At 40.6% G+C, this 17,282-nt stretch overlaps 2 protein-coding genes and 1 non-coding gene across 6 annotated transcripts; 2 read left to right on the forward strand and 1 right to left on the reverse strand.

The window, feature by feature from the left end:
* Positions 1–1,159: 1,159 nt before the first annotated feature.
* Positions 1,160–3,184, reverse strand: Actrt3 (actin-related protein T3). The gene is made up of 2 exons (XM_005382947.2): positions 2,960–3,184; positions 1,160–2,399 (listed from the first exon to the last, which is right to left on the reverse strand). The coding sequence occupies exons 1-2, from the start codon at positions 3,157–3,159 to the stop codon at positions 1,481–1,483; spliced, it is 1,119 nt and encodes a 372-aa protein (XP_005383004.1). The 5' UTR covers positions 3,160–3,184; the 3' UTR covers positions 1,160–1,480.
* Positions 3,185–4,179: 995 nt separating this feature from the next.
* On the forward strand, positions 4,180–4,252 carry Trnav-aac. Its single transcript has one exon. It is a non-coding gene; the product is annotated as a tRNA-Val (tRNA).
* Positions 4,253–5,176: 924 nt separating this feature from the next.
* Mynn (myoneurin) lies at positions 5,177–17,104 on the forward strand. Of its 4 annotated transcripts, none has more exons than XM_005382948.2 (8): positions 5,177–5,874; positions 6,683–6,979; positions 7,711–8,504; positions 9,527–9,686; positions 12,455–12,633; positions 13,495–13,578; positions 14,692–14,778; positions 16,607–17,104. In XM_005382948.2, the coding sequence occupies exons 2-8, from the start codon at positions 6,714–6,716 to the stop codon at positions 16,867–16,869; spliced, it is 1,833 nt and encodes a 610-aa protein (XP_005383005.1). In that variant the 5' UTR covers positions 5,177–5,874; positions 6,683–6,713; the 3' UTR covers positions 16,870–17,104. The 4 variants fall into 4 exon arrangements, with proteins under 4 accessions (XP_005383005.1, XP_005383006.1, XP_005383008.1 ...); XM_005382951.2 differs by having other exon boundaries at positions 5,183–5,874; positions 6,683–6,689; XM_005382949.2 differs by lacking the exon at positions 13,495–13,578.
* The last annotated feature ends 178 nt before the right edge of the window (positions 17,105–17,282 follow it).

Consider the following 17,282-nt stretch of genomic DNA (forward strand, 5'->3'; position numbering starts at 1 on the left):
TGTCTTTTTGAGACAGGGTCTCACTATGCAGTTCAGGCTGGACTTGAGCTCACTTTGTAGCCCAGGCTGGTCTCAAACTCACTTTGATCCTCCTGCCTCAGCCTCCCGAGTGCTGGAATTACAGGCCACCACCACGCCTGGCCAAAGCTATTTAAATTTTCAACCATTCACCCTGTGGTACAAGGTCAGGACAGATTTTTATGGCTGTTATTTTTCTTTTTTTTTTTTTGGTACTAGGAATCAAACTCAGGACCTTGAGCTTGCCAGGCAGGCACTTGTGCCGCTGAGCTATATCCACGGCCCTAGTTTTTTCTTACTTTTCTTATACATCTGCGGGCACCTAGTTTGAGAGATCAGTTCACTATGCACAGAGTTGGATATATGGTCCGACATGACCACACCCAGCTAAATTCTCTAACTTTATAAGCAAGTTTCAATTCCAGATGAGAATGCAAAGAGGTCTTTCTGAGAGCTACAGCTTTGGGGCAATATTTGAAGGACAGCTAGAATTTAAACCTAATAGATTGCCTTTCCATCTGAATTAGGAGCAAAATAAGTGTTTATGTTCAAACTCTGCCACCTACTTCATGAGTTAAGCAAGTTTAAACATTTTAAAGACAAATTTCCTCATCTATAAAATAGGATTGCTAATGCCTGTGTTATCCCCCATCCTTCCCCTTCATGTCTGTCTAATTAGGCACCAGGTCTTGTCACTTTTTGTAATTTCTTAATTCCTATTGCTTATAACTTTCACATGAGAGATAGCTACTTTACATCTGAACTATAACTTTCTGATTACTGAATCTCTGGGAACTTCCCAGTCAAATTTATTCTCCAAACTACCACCACATTCATCTTAACATAATTTCATTTGTCTACTGCTTTTAAATCTTTAGTTGCTCTCCTTTACCTGAAGGAATGTAACACTTAAAGCCTTTCCATTCTTGACCTTATTCACCTTCCTGGTCGGAGCTCTTACTCTGCTCCACAGGAACACTTCATCAATTAAATGTGCCTTCAGCATGCTTTATCCACCCCTCCTTTGGGCCCTCTGCTCAGCCCATTATGCCTGTGTGGACAGAGGCCATCTCCCTATCCATCTTAATGCCACCATTTCCATCATACCTGTTACAGAGACTTTCCACACCACAGCAGCCTCTTTCCCTAAACGTCAACAAACTCAAATCATCACTCATTGGGCACATAGCATATGGTACCACACATCGCTCTCTCTCTGAGAGAAATGTAAGCTTTCCAAGGTAAAGAATAGTGTTTCCTACAGCATTTAACTTGATTCTACTCAGTAAACTTTCATTGTTTGAACATTACTGTTATCGCCATGATTATTTCCATTATAGAAATACAACAGAGACATAAATATCCCAGTAATTGAAATACTGTTTGTTCTGCCAAGAACATAACATCCAAAACTTTGTCACATATGCTCACAGTATTTTCATCTAACCAGTTTATCTGTATTTCAGAAGCATCTTTGGTGGACTATGTTGGGTCCAACTTCTTTAAATTCTGCAGCAGTGATCCACATGTCCTGGAAGGCAGACAGGGAGGCGAGAATAGAACCTCCCATCCACGCTGACAACTTCCTTTCTGGGGGAGCTATAACCTGCACAGCAGTGTTAGCAGGCACCATCTTTGCCATATCTTTAACTAGCCGCTTGTCCAAGCCAGGAAAGGAAGTCGATCCCCCAGCAAGGATAATATTGGAGAAGAAGGAATTCCTCAGATCTGTATCACATTTCATTACGGCGCTGAAGCACATCTTATCAATGCCAGGGGCGGCAACATTCATGAGACATGGAGTGAAAAGGGCCTCTGGACAACGGAAGAGCTGGTCGTGGAGCAAGATGGTCTGCCCATCAGGTAGTTTATAAACTTTCTCTAGGCAGTCGGGTTTCTTGACCATTTCCTCTTCGTAGTTCATTGCCACATAACAAGAGGTCTCCTTAATGTCTTCCACAGTCTTTCTGTCTGCAGCACTAACCAGCAGGATACCATGGGCCTTCAGCAGCACTTTGAGGTAGTTGGTGAGCTCAAGGCCTGCCAGATGTAGCTGCTGTACACCATGAGACAGACAGTAACCTTCAAAGACTGGCACACACTGGGTAAGCCCAGCACCCGAATTCAGCACCAAGCCAGTAGTGAAACCAGCAGCAAAGAGAGCCAGCAAAGCCTGGGTGGACATATAGAAAGCAGGGACACCCAGATGTTCAAAAAACACCTCAGTAGTCTGTTGCCGGTTGACCAGTGGGTTCAGGGCTGGCTCAGTAATCAAGACTGGGCTCTCACAGGGGTTCACTTTCAGGTTATAGTCATAGATGTGCTTCCACATGGTCTCCATGTCTCCCCAGCAAGTGATGAGACCACGCTCCACAGGATAGCTGTAGGGAGAGCAAGAAGATAAATGACCTTTAATTTTTGTAACCTCTACTGTCTCCAAAGTCTTTATTTTCATATTATCAGTACTACTTTATAGGCAGTAACTGCCAAAGCCTCTCAGAGAAGGTAATTGCCAGCAAACATGAGCATACTTACCATTCTCCACAATTATTTATTGCTTTCCTTTTTTTTTTCTCCCTTGGAAAATGGTGAATTTATAAAACTGGAAAATTCCCACCTTGTAGTATAGTTTTAACATCAGTTCATTGAAGAGAAAACCCCAAGGGACAAAAGTATGATTAACTGTATAACATTTTAAAATGTACTCGCGTATTACCACCAACTTTATACGTGCGAACACATCTACACAGATACAGAGAACAAATTCCGTTGTCCTCGGACGTCCGCACGCTAGACTGTGTGGCCCAGCTGCTGTTAATCCGTCTGGCAGGCCGGCTAGACGCTCCGGCCTGGGGCTCGGGGTTCGGCGTCGCGCCCCTTCTCTGGGCTCCCCTGCCCCAGCTCGCCAGCTCCGAGGAGGATGGGGAGCAGGGGTCACTACCTGACGGACAGCGCGCTTCTCCTCTCCTGCGCCTGGTCGCCCACCCACAGCTCCTGCGCGCCCTCGGCCGCCCCGCTGTGGCCCTTGGCGCGGCCAACGATGTTCGGGTAGACGAAGTGCGGCGCGCGGCCGCCGGCAAGGCCCGCCTTGACCGTCCCCGAGCCGCAGTCGAGCACCACCGGGCGCTGGTAGGCGCTCATGCTGCCCCCAGGCTGCCCGCGCCGCCCTCCTGGCTCGGGCTCCGCCGGCGCGGCCCGCAGCGCGCGTCACAGAGCCCGGAGCCGAGCAGTAGACGCAGGCCGGGGGCACGTCCGGCTGCACGGTCCGAGGAGGGGCGCCGGCGGGTCGAGGGCTGGACCCGGGACGCCGGGCTGCTGCAGCGCTGCTCTGGAGGCGCCCGGGGCGGGACGGAGAGGAAAGAGGAACAAAGCTGAGACGGATGATGATGAAGAGTACTTTGTGCCCCGCCTGTGGTTTCTAAAAATGTACGCAATTAAAACAAAATGGCAAGGATGGCGGGAGAGGAGGGGAAGGGGTAAGAAGAGAATCCGCATGGGTTCCGTACTACTCCCCACAATGATTGTAACCGTTCTACTGTATGCTGCAAACTGTACTGATGAAACCCTCAAGAAACATTTGCAAAAACAGAAGCGACAGAACCTCACTTTAAAAATTCCCAATAATCTCTGAATTATCGCCCCGGCCCTCGGGCGCCTTCGCAAGCCCTAGGCTACATTTTCTGTAGTAAGGGTGTGTGTCTGCAGGAAAATGGAGGTGCCGAGGTCTTTTGAAGTTCAAGCTCAGAAAACAGTACCTGTGTATCTCGCTTTGGGACAACCTGTAGGGGATGTTTGAAACAAGTACACGGATGAGAACTTCTGGTCTTCAGAAGCACCGAAAATGGAACTCAAAAATAACTGACACCAAGGCAAAGCTTAGGGGCGGGAGGCTCGGCAGTGCGCCCAGAGCCCTCTAAACTCCGCCCGCCCCGCTCCTCGAGGCCCCGCCCTCGCTGTACTGCGGGTGCCTGGCTTCCGTGGCAGCTCCCAGGGGGCTTTATAATAAAGTGCCCCCAACTGAAAATTTGTGAAGTAGTTTCAGCGCGGTCAATTGACATACGGTTTTCTGTCCGTTTTCCTCTTAAAAGTTACAGTAATTTTGTGAACTACGTTAGCATATGTATACATATCTAGGACTTTATAAACTTTCTTACATCAAGGGTTTCCGTAGTGTAGTGGTTATCACGTTCGCCTAACACGCGAAAGGTCCCCGGTTCGAAACCGGGCGGAAACATGTTTTCCTAGCGGTACTTCTCGGTAATGGCTAAAGTCAGACGGGATCCTTTTCTCAAAATATAAGACCCCTAACCCAAAGAACTCTTTCAGTTCAAATAATACTTAATGCTTCTCCAAATGTTTTACTTGCAGGTTTGACATGTGGAAGAAGAGCCCCAAATTGAGAAAAATTCGGACTGTCAACGATTATAGTGCTCAAAGAACGTGCAGTTTAGAAGGGGACATCATAGCATAAAGATGAAGCTAGCTTTGCCGCCTCCACTGCACTCTTTATGCTTTGTCATTTAGTTTTACCTTGTAGATTGTATTTTCCCCTAAACGCATGGAGACTGTTATGTTAGGCTCGTACATTTCTGAATTAAACAATTTCATGTTAGTGTCATGTTAGGCTCGTACATTTCTGAATCAAACAATTACTGAAAAAGTGTCTCACAAAATGAGGTGGAATCAGGAACAAAATGATACTCAGAAAGTTCAAAGCTGAAATCAAGAAAGAACCAGACTCAAAAAATTTTAATAAACATCATGGCGGTGATGCTAGTCATAAAAACTATTCTTGCACAGAATGTGTAGAGGGCAATTTATAGAGAATCTGGTAGGAAAAAAAATCTGACAAGAGAAAGAATCCAAGCTGAAACTGTCCTTTAAAGTCACGGGTAAATTCCCTAAGGTTCTGACACATACTTTTAACACGGAAAAAAGCTTTAAATTGTCGTTTTCTGAGATTTATGATGTTCAAGGGTACTAGGAAAAATATCCCTAACACATTAGCAAGATTTACTTTTTTTCATACTTTTGTGTATTACAGACAGAACTGGTATAGCTTTCCCCAATACAGAATACCCAAACTGGATGTAAATAATTTTCTTAAAATTGCACTAGTCGGGGGCCCAGGAAAACCTTTTCCGGTATAAAGCCCACCTTCCTCCACTGTTGCGCATGCCCAGTGCGCCCTACTGCTTTGCTCCGCTTTCGTGCGTCTCCGACTTCTATCACCAGGTAAAGGCATCCTGCAAGCCGAATTACAGTTGGCTGGCGAAAAACAAAACCCAGGGGGTCCCAAGAGCCTTCGGGTATGTAAAGGGAAAAGGGGTGATCGGCCTTAGCTCAAACGTCCCCCATGACCGAGACCCAGAGCACGCAAAGCAGCGGTACGCTCTGGCGAGGCCCCGAGGAATGGGAGGATGACGGGAGAAGACAAGGAACTACAAGCCCCAGCATGCAGTGCGCAGCGTGGCTCCTGCGGAGGCCGACGGGCCGCGCCGCTCGGTCTCGCTTCGGTACCCCGGCCGCTTCTGGCTGACTGTCCGCCGACCGGAATGCTCAGCAGGAGGAAGACGGACGCAGCGCTGAGAACAAGCCTTTAGCTCTAGTACCCCTGACTCCTGAAGTTCCTGGGCCCCTGGTATGCTGGGCAGTGGGAACTCTGAGGGCTAGCGAATCGGCCCTGAAGGGTGCCGGACCTTTACAACCTCGGAGCCACCTGCGTTGCTAAGTGACTGCGGAGCCGGACGTGACGCCACGGTGGAGGAAGAAGGGAGAGGCGGGGCGTGACGCAGTGACGTCCTCCCAAGATGGCGGAGAGAGGGTGAAGAAACTGTTACCTCCGAGTGGCGATCGGTGAGTGTCCACTCCACCCGTTGCCCTCCATCCTTGCACCCTCCAGACCATGGGCCATCCGAAGGCAGGGTGCTTAGAATTCGAGAGCGGGTCGCGGTGAAGGTGGTAGGCTTGGTCGAAGCAGCCCCGGCAGTGGCTCTGACCACAGAGCCTGTGGCTCTGTGCTGTGGCAGGCAGTTCGCGGGAGTGGGAGCTGGGCGGAGGGCTGGGCGGCAGAAGCGCAGGAAGTCTGGTATTGGTTGTCACTTTGAGATACGGCCTCGCGTAGAGAGGGGGGGACAGAGAAGTATGGGCTCTTGGGGCGGGGGACAGCACCTTGGACAGCCTGGCCTTGGCGCAGTCCCCGCCTCCTGGGCACCCTCCCTGCGCTTTAGAGAAACTGCACAGCGGAGCTAACAGATTCGTGTGATTTTCGAACAGCTTTTTAAAAACGCACACTGTGTTCTCCCTTCCAGCTGTCCCAAGGAGGCATTTCTTAATAGTGTCTTTTTTTTGTTTTTTAACGTGTATATACCTACTGAGTCTTGAGGGTTCAGCTGATGTAAAAGTTCGAATTTGGCGACCCTTTTTGCAACTCACGGCGTGTTTCCATTCACAGTCATTTATTGATGTGTCCAGGGGATTGTGGTAGTGCCCAAGGTGAAACACTTACCCTTTCAGCATTTTGAACCGTGTGTTTTAAGGCTTTTCAGAGGGGATAAACCAAGAGTTAACGTTATTCTTCATGAAGTTCTCTGTCCCACAATTATTTAGGTAAACGTTTAGTGAAAACTTACAAGTGCTGATTTACTTTGTTTTTGTCTTTTAGATCAAGGGTAAAATTGCATTCTGATATCAAAATGCAGTATTCACACCACTGTGAGCACCTTTTAGAGAGACTGAACAAACAACGAGAAGCAGGTTTTCTTTGTGACTGCACCGTAGTGATTGGGGAATTCCAGTTTAAAGCCCATAGGAATGTGCTCGCCTCGTTTAGTGAGTATTTTGGTGCGATCTACAGAAGCACTTCTGAAAACAATGTTTTTCTTGATCAGAGTCAGGTGAAGGCTGATGGATTTCAGAAATTGTTGGAATTTATATACACAGGAACTTTAAATCTTGACAGGTAACGTACAAGTTTTATTTTCAGTTACAAAAACTAGAATCTCAGGCCCCATCACAGACTTAACCAAATTTGAATCTTCATTTAGCAAGGTCTCTGGGTGATTCACATGCAGTTAACATTTGATAAGCCAGTTGAAAGTCCCTCACAGAAGGGCAGGGAAAACTAGTAGGAAACAATTTTTTTCTTTTTTTTTGGTCTTTTTGCAACAGGGTCTAGTTATGCAGTTTAGGCTGGCCTTGGGCTCACTTTGTAGCCCAGACTGGTCTTGAACATGCAACAATCCTCCTGCTTCAGCCTCCTGAGTGTTGGGATTACAGACATGTGCCACTACACCCAGTGGCAACAATTTTGATTAGACTTTTCCTGTTGGTATTCCAGAAAAGTTGGTTGGTACCTGAAGAGGCCTCAGAATGAATTTGAGGAAGCCAGCTGTTATTTTTGTGTTCCAGGACTTTTTTTAAGCCAGAAATTTTAACATTTTATTTTTCTGTAGTGGTCCATTGGTACCTATGAATAGTCAGTTTCTCATCTTTGCAAATTCTGTAAAGTGGGAGATCTTTGCCTAAACATACTAAGTGAGTTAAATTTTTTAAAATGTTATTCTTTAAGATATACGTTTTTCAGCATTCTGCTTTATTAGGGCTTTAAACGATACTATAATACATGTACAGCTCTGTTTCAGGAAGTTTTTCTTTGATCAGAATGTTGTCATTTAGCCTTTTTCCTTGCAGTTGGAATGTTAAAGAAATTCATCAAGCTGCTGACTTTCTCAAAGTGGAAGAAGTAGTAACTAAATGTAAAATAAAGATGGAAGATTTTGCTTTTATTGCTAATCCCTCTTCTACAGAGATATCTAGTATTACTGGAAACATTGAATTGAATCAACAGACTTGTCTTCTTACTCTACGAGATTATAACAGCCAAGAGAAATCAGAAGAATCTACAGATTTAGTTCAGGCAAATCCTAAACAAGGGGCTTTAGCAAAGAAGTCATCTCAAAGTAAAAAGAAGAAAAAAGCTTTCAATGCCCAGAAAACAGGGCAGAATAAAACAGTGCAATATCCCAGGGACATTTTAGAGAATGCATCTGTTGAATTATTCTTAGATGCAAATAAGTTGTCCACACCTGTAGTTGAACAAGTTACACAAAGAAATGATAATTCAGAACTTGAGTTGACATCAGTTGCGGAGAATACTTTTCCAGCACAAGATATTGTACAAACTGTTACAGTGAAACGGAAACGTGGAAAATCACAGCCAAATTGTGCTCTGAAAGAACACTCTATGTCTAATATAGCCAGTGTCAAAAGTCCTTATGAGCTGGAGAACTCTGGGAAAGAGCTGGATCAGAGGTATTCCAAGACTAAGCCAATGTGTAACACCTGTGGGAAGGTATTTTCAGAAGCCAGCAGTTTGAGAAGGCACATGAGAATACATAAAGGAGTTAAACCTTATGTGTGCCACTTGTGTGGGAAGGCATTTACTCAGTGTAACCAGCTGAAAACACATGTAAGAACTCATACAGGTAAGACTGGTTTGTAGGGAGGTATAATTTTTTTATATTGTCCTTTTTTTTTTTGGTGCTGGGAATTAAACCCAGGGCCTTCTATATGCTAAGCACTCAACCACTGAGCTATGCCCCAAGCCTAAAATAACATTTTTATAGAGAGTATATTCATATATGGTGTGGATTACTCATGACCATGTTTTTATTCATAAAAGTATTGTGGTGTTATGCTGTTGAAAATATATCTGTCATTAGTATTTAGTTACATGTGCTCATATCATTTTCTTTCAAAATAAGCATAAACTTGGTTCCACCTTGCTAAGTTCTTGACAGACAAAGATTACATCAGATAAGAGAAAATGTAATTACAACTCTGGCCAGTTTTCACATATTACCAACACTTATTATGTGCTTTTTACTTTGTTTTTTTTTTTCTTCCTAGACTTGTGAATATGTGTATTAGAATTACACATACATTCTTTCTTCAAATATGAGCACTCATTGGTACACTTAGATTTGTACTTTTTTAGATGCAGTTTTGTATTTTTCTCACTATTATAAGTTAAAAAAACATTTCATTGTACTGGTGTTTTCAGTAGTCTGGAAAGAGGTTTTTTTTTTGTTAAGAGTTTTTATATGCTTTTATTGCTAACAATTAACATTTTTTGAATACCAAAACTAGTACTGTTCTTATTGTTGCTTTTTGTTTCTTTGTGTTAGTTTTTTTTTTTTGCAAAGGGAGTACTGGGAATTGAGCTCAGGATTTCAAGCTTGCCAGGCAGGTGCTGTGCCACTGAGTTAAATCCCCAGCCCTGTTTTTTGTTTTTTTGAGACAGGGTCTTGCTATGCAGTTCAGGCTGACCTTGAACTCCCAGCAGTCCTACCTCTGCCTTCTGAGTGCTGGGATTACAGATGTAAGCCAACTTGCCCAACCAAAACTAGTACTGTTGATGAACACTTTTGAAAGCTTATGTGACTTTAGCAACTGAACTAGATTTTTTTTCCTTCTTAATAAAAATTTTATTCACTTTTTCCTTTAGGTGAGAGACCATACAAGTGTGAATTATGTGATAAAGGATTTGCTCAAAAATGCCAGCTTGTTTTCCATAGTCGCATGCATCATGGTGAGGAAAAACCCTATAAATGTGATGTGTGCAACTTACAGTTTGCAACTTCTAGCAATCTCAAGATTCATGCAAGGTAAATAAACAAGTTGTTTGGCTTTAAGTTAATCACCATAATCTTATACATATACTACATTGTATTAGAATTTATGACAGTAGAGTTCTAGTTGTGGTTCCACTGTACCAGTGGCTGTGAACCTATGGCACATGTGTTACTGTGTTTTTCCTTAAAACAAAAGATGTTAGTATATGAAGTTTTTGGGTTTTTTTCCAAACTAAAACCTCAGTATTCAGGTTTCATTGCAGTATTGGCACTTTGCGATAAATAAGTGGGTTCTGGGTTGCAGTCTGGCACTTGGTCTCTAAACGGTTTGCCATCAATGCACTATACAATATTCTTAGCACATTTAAGGAGCCACAAAGAAGCTACCATGGTGGTTAGAGGGAAATAAAAAGGGAAAAAATTAGAAATTAAGATCAGGATGGTGATAGGGTATTTGGTGGTAAAAGTTTTTGTATCCCATATAAAGATTGTCCTCTTGACGTTGAGAAATGTGATATGATCTTGCTTACATTTTAAGATTACTTGGGTGCTTGCTATACAGTCATACCTTGGTACTCGATGCATTTTGACGTGAAAATTTTGTTTTGGTACTCAGTGGGCAAGCTAGAACTTGTTGGTGTCAGTTGCTTCATGACTGGCCACCCTTTGCAACCAGAACAGTTGATTTTGCACTTGTCATTTTTGGTACTTTTTGCACCTCCTAGAACCAGTTAACAGGTATTTAGGTACCACTGTCTTAGGAAAAGACTGTGGGATTGACTTAAGAAACTATAGATAAAAATCAAGTGATAATAATGCTGGTTCAGGCCAGGGTGACAACAGTGAAAGAGATAAATAGTAATCAGATTCTGGGTACATTTTAGCAGTAGAACAGAATTTGCAAAGAAAAATCAAAAATTATTTCAAGTTTTTAGGCCAAGGATCTGAAAAGATGGAGTTGCTATTAACTAAGATGGAGAAAGGTTATGGGTAGAGTAGTTTTAAGTTGGAGTCTAGGGGTTCATGAATATGGTTCCAAACATGTTAAATGTGAAGTGACTACACATCTGAATGGAGATATCCATAGACAAGTGATTATCTAAGTTTTGAGTTAGGACTTGTTTGAATTGAAAGTAATACATTTGTGTCTTAGTTACTTTTCTCTGGCTCCTGAGACAAAATACCCAAAGCCCCAAATGAAGGAAGGAAAGCTTTATTTAGCTTACAGTTTGTAGAGGTTTTAGTTCATATTCATTTGACTAAGGCAGAGTGGCACATGGCAGAGGGCAACAGTTCATGGCAGCAGAAAACAGCAAAGCAACAAGAGCAAAAGGGAGGAGTGGCAGCAAGCAGCCTCTTTCTCTCCCTTATATTGTAAGCAGGCTACCCCCACCCAGGGGACATGTAGCACTCACATTGACACAATGAACAACATCCTAGAGCACGAAGGGCATGTCCTTTCCTCTAGAATCCCCAAGTTGACACAGTGTACCAACCATAACAATTTGTCAGTCCTCAGTGTATGAATAACATTTAAAGCTGTAACACTGGAGGAGTTCATCAAGTGAGTCAGTGTGGATGGAAAAAAGATCAAGTCCCAAGGCACTCTTAAGAGATCTGGAAATTAGGCAAAAACCAACAGAAGTTACTAGGAAGGAGCAACCAATATAAGTGGAAAGTGGGCTGCGCTAGGATCCAAGTGAAGAAAAGTATTCCAGTAAGGGCCTGGTCAACTGTAAAATTCAGATAGGGAGATGAAGACTAAGAATTGACTTGAGAGGAGGTCAACAATTGCTCTTGAAGAAAGCATGGTAGAAGATGCTAGTAGAGGTCAGTAAAGAAGAAACAAGTTTTAGAGACTGAAATTTGTGAAAGGGGAGATAAATGAAGGAGCAAATGAGGTCACAGATCTTTTTGTTAAGATGGAACATATAAATCAGTGTATTTGTTTATTTTATGCTGTGATCCATTGGAGGGAGAGGAACAAGTGACATAGGATGGGGGAAATTGTAGGAGTGGTATCATTGAGTAGGATCTCACATACTTTGCAAATATAGAGTTTGGATTGAGATGAACTATTCATGTTATAGTTAACCAAAAGGAAAACAATATTGGTGCAGATGCACTAGGTACAATTTTTTTTCTGATTAAATTTTTCTTAGCAAAATAAGATGTCAGCTGGGAGGGAGGATGGGGAAGAGGTACTGGTGGTTTAAGGAAGGAGTTTTAACAAGTGAGACTGAATGGACTGGAAAAATAATTGCAGAATTAGGAACTCACTGTCAACTGTATAAAGATGAACTGATCAGAACTAATGTTTTGGTGACAACTAAAACATTTTTCTCAGAAACAGCTGTTGATTTTAAATATGTAGTTTTTTTGTTGTTGTTGTTGTTTTAGGTCTTTCTGTCTTTTTTTGAGACAGGGTTTCACTGTGCAGTTCCAGCTGGCCTTGAACTCACTTTGTAGTCCAGGCTGGCCTTAAACTCACAGCAAGCCTCCTGCCCAAGCCTCCTAACTATTGGGATTACAGGCATGCGCTACCATGTCTGGCTAAATATATAGTCTTAACCTATTAATATGGAGATTTGTTTTGTTTTGTTTTGTTTTGTTTTCCAGTACCAGGAATCGAACTCACGACCTCGTGCTTGCCAGGCAGGCACTGTGCCACTGAGCTAAATCCCCAACCCTTGACCTATTAATATGAAATGAAATAAAATTGTGCATGAAAAACATTTGCTGTATGGATTGACCTTCCAATTATTTTACTTACCAGAATATAACTTTGTATTTGCTAACAGGAAGCATAGTGGAGAGAAGCCATATGTTTGTGATAGATGTGGACAGAGATTTGCCCAAGCCAGCACACTGACCTACCATGTCCGTAGGCATACGGGAGAAAAGCCTTATGTATGTGATACCTGTGGAAAGGCATTTGCTGTTTCTAGTTCTCTTATCACTCATTCTCGAAAGCATACAGGTAAGAGTTTAACATGGAGAGACTGCTTAAAATATGACTTAAAAATAGAACAAAAAGAGGAATTGGGCCTTTATAGAAGGTAGATTGTGGATTTTGTAGTTAGATGTATGTGATTGTAGTTCTTGAAGCTGTGTTTATGATTGTCACATAAATATGAGATATAAAAGCTGGTTTATTTTCTAGAATAATAAAAGGTAGGTGAAATTTTTTTATTATATAACTTACATTAAAATCAGTGAGATGATTTTGATAATATAACGAGGCTTTTTTTATGACTTTGGAAAACCTCCTTTGCCTCTTGAGATTTTATTTCCTTTGGATAAAATTGTATAGTGAAGAAGTAGGGAATGAGTTTGGGTTTTCATACCTTCTTAGGATCTTGCCTTCAGAGGTATTCTGAGATTTGCAACTGAAGCAGATAATTGAAATGCAAATTATCTGTTTTGAAGCAAACTGTACTGGTTAGAGTTACATTTTTTGGTAGGGTATGTTTCTAAATAGAATCTTCCTTAAATACCATTACTCTCTTTTAATATATACATAGCAAGATTTGAAATAGGGATTGATGGATTTACATGTTCTTAATCACATAAAAATCAAAATCCCTGCCCAACTCATTTCTTCTTGAAGGGACAGTAACAGGAATAAAGTTTTAGTATATAAAATTATCAGATTATCTGAATAGTTCAAAATAATTATATATAACTCTTATAAGTTACATTGCTGAAAATACCTCTAAAGCCCAACAGAGAGGTTTTAATTTAATATTTGAGAACAGCTTACTTAAGATTATTTGTAATTGATAAGCATTATATATATTGGTATAGTACACCACTTCGCTATCTTTTATTTTCCATCTAGGTGAAAAACCATACATATGTGGTATTTGTGGGAAAAGTTTTATTTCCTCAGGAGAGCTCAACAAACACTTTCGATCCCATACAGGTCTGTGTTTAGGGAGAACGTATTATTTTTTGTTCTCTCTTAATTTCTTTTAATGTGAACCTTGGCTTTTAAACCATTGTGGACTATATGGTACCTAGTCATAATTTACCTATAGCAATAGTTTCATGTATAAATATCAACTTTTTACTTACTTTTTTTTTAGTTGTTTGGAATGTGAATGAAACAGTCAATAATTATAGAGATTTTCCAAGAAATATGTCAGATAATATAGTTTTTAAGTGATTTGGACTAAATTTTACAGATATACCAAGAAAAGAAAAGGAGGGGGGGGAAAGGAATAGGAAATACCAAAATGACATCAGATTTTATTAAAAAATCTTTTTGTATGCAATTACAGATGAATTTTAATATTGACATGTTTCTTAAAAAGTAATGTGAAGTTGTGTGAAGAAAATATGTATATAAAGAATGAAAATAAAAATGTCATTTTCAAAGTATATTGTTCTTTTTCTTTTTAAAAGTTCTTCCTCCTAATTTCTGCCTAGATAATTGTGAATACCTAGCAGAGATTTAGTAAGTGTACTGGCAACTTCTCAGTGTGGCCAACCTATGGCATGTGTGCCGCAGCTGGCTGTTTGTTATTGAAAGTGCTAACAAGTTTGCCATCACTGCACCTATTCTCTTGCCCCTTGCTTGATGGCGTAAAGCACTGAGTAGTTTTTATTTCAGAGGAGTTATATGATATGGTCATTATTTCTTAAGGATCTTCTAATTTGGAGGTACCTCAGAGCAGAAACGGTAATTATATTTTTTTCCTCTAGCTCTGTCTGTCTCTTAGCCAGTGTTTGGCATATAACTGACACTCAGTAAATATCTGATAGAATAAAAATAGTAGGATAATTTTTAGTTTGTAAAAAATTTAAAATAATGAAAATGCTCAACTTTCCCTGAAATACAAGTGTATTTTTTATAAAGCAGTGCCTATATGTATAGAATTTCTCATTTCATTGTATTAAAACCGAGTAATTAAAGTAGTAGTTTGAAACCAAATTTAAACCATATAATAATTTTTCCCTTATATTTATGAATATTTATATTTTTCTTAGCAGTTTTGAAAATGTGGACCTTTTAACTTTTTAACTTGTTTTTCAGGAGAAAGACCATTTATCTGCGAATTATGTGGAAATTCTTACACAGATATTAAAAATTTAAAGAAGCACAAAACAAAAGTCCACCCTGGTAAATGTCTATTTAAATTATTTACCTGTTTTTTTAAAAGTAGAGATACACACACAAAAGTAGCTTTATAATTTTCATAAAAGTGCTCCTCTGCATTTCTTTTTATATTAAGCTTCTGATTAAAAAAAACAAACCCTGACTTGTCATCAGTTTCAACAATAAAGGAACTTATAAGCAAGCTAAGTATCACTGTTCCCCATACATAAGTATCACTTCCCCATACAATCTGGGTAACCCAGGATTGACTGTGGTTACTATAAAAAAAAAGGTAACCCCAGGTGTGGTAGCACATGACTGTAATCCCAGAACTTGGGAGGCAGAGGCAAGAGGATTGCTGCAAGTTCGAGGCCAGCCTGGGCTACATAGTAATTTCAAGGGCAGCCCGAATGACATAGCAAGACCGTGTCTCAAAAAAAATAGAAAACAAACAACAACAAAGAAGGGTTATCATGAAGACCACTCTAGAAAAATATGAGGAAACAGGGAAAGCCCCAAATGTTATAATATGTAAAAGTGGAAAGCCAGACTACAAAATGTTAAGCATGTTGCTTAAAATGAATTGTTGAAGACTCATTTTGCTTACCATTTTATTCTGTCACGATGAGAAACAACATTACTAGACTTCTTTAGTATGTAAAGATGATAAACAAATCTCTTAAAACAAGTATCATAAAGATGAAGTTAGAAAATCTTTCACTGCAGGTGTTATTATTTCAGCAACTATTTATGAAGTACCTATGAGGTGCATATAACTGCAGGGAATATAAAGTGAACAAAACATAGTATCAGAAAGAGCTTATAATTGCTATGGAGACCAGAACGTAAATAAATACAAAATGTAGTAAATGCAAAAGTGCTGAAGAAGGTACTGAGTTTTTTCTGAGATACCAGAAAAGTCTTAGGGAACTTAGAAGAGTTCAAGGATGAAGATGGTGAAGGGAGGGCAGAGAACATTGTGACAAGTCAGTGGGATAGGAACGCACAGGTTGCATTCTTGACTGGTTGAATTGTAGTCTGGGAAAAATACAGAAAATTATAATTTTATGAGACTAAATACGCATTTTTTCTAAGAAGACAGTGAAACTGAAGTCCTGCCAGTGCTTGGAAGTTAAAACATGGAGCATGTTAAAACCAGTAGGAAAGTGCAAGGCAAAAGTACTTCCATTTAGTCAGCAATAATTGATCCCTTAAGTACAGCAGAATCTTTCACTCTGAGGATACATGAAAATGCCATGGGGCTGGGGATTTAGCTCAGCGGCAAAAGCGCCTGCCTGGCAAGCGCAAGGTCGTGAGTTCGGTTCCCGGTACCAGAGAAAAACCAACCAAAAAAAAAAAAAAAAAAAAAAAAAAAATGCCATACATCTGAACCTACAGAGTAATATGAACTCATTAAAATGTTCAGTGAACAGGTAAGAGTTTCCTGTATTTCTCTTCAGTACTTTGAGGGAGTTAGACAAATAAAACTTAACAAGGAGTTTGCCGTTTCATTGAGAATTCATACCTGAGTAGAACATTAAACAGCAGTCAGAGACACAGATGCTACAAGGCAGTAGCATATTGAAACTTAACAAAACTGCAATAAGGTAGGTTAAAAAAGCTCACCTCAGTGTGGAGTGGGTAAGTCCCTTTTATAATGGAGTTAGTGCTTGAACTCAGTGTTGAGACCCAGATTGAGCTTTTAGATAATAAAGCAGGCATATGAGTAAAGGAGAAACAGTGATCCCAAAAGCATGGAGGTTGGAATGTGATTTCTGGGAAAGATAAGTAGATTAATATACCTCAAGCATCCTGTTTACTTTTGTTTTTAAAGATGTTTTTCCCTTTTCAGGTGCAGATAAATCTCTAGAGTCTAATGCAGAGGAGCATACTTTGAGTGAACAAGATTCCACACAAAAAAGTCCTTTGTCAGAAACTATAGATGTGAAGCCTTCTGATATGACTCTACCCCTAGCTCTTCCACTTGGGACTGAGGACCACCACATGCTTTTGCCTGTCACAGATAATCAGTCTCCTACATCAGATACATTGTTGAGGTCAACTGTGAATGGGTACTCAGAACCACAGTTGATTTTTTTACAACAATTATACTGACATTGTGAGGAATGTGGAATTGCTAAGACATCTCTGGTAGTAAGCATAAATGTGTCTGATAGGTGCATATATTCATATTAAGTTTCCATTCATTTGGATTGTGATTATTACTTTGATTCACTGAAGTAAAAGCACCAGATGCTGCATCATTACTGCAATTGTTTGTTTTGATTTTTGGCTTTTATATCTAGAACGTACATACAGATTTTTAGGAATGAATTATATCATCACAGCATTATTTTGTGTGGATAATTTTTATTCTCTTTTATTTATTTATTTTCTGTCTTAGGTTATTTTGAGACAGTCTCACTCTGTAATTCAGGCTGGCCTTGAACTCACTATGTAGCCCAGGCTGGCCTCGAACTCTCAGTGATCCTCCTGCCTCAGCCTCCCTAGTGCTGGAATTATAAGCA

The sequence above is a fragment of the Chinchilla lanigera genome, unplaced genomic scaffold (genome assembly GCF_000276665.1).
Source record: "Chinchilla lanigera isolate Chin_1 unplaced genomic scaffold, ChiLan1.0 scaffold00019, whole genome shotgun sequence".
Taxonomy (NCBI): domain Eukaryota; kingdom Metazoa; phylum Chordata; class Mammalia; order Rodentia; family Chinchillidae; genus Chinchilla; species Chinchilla lanigera.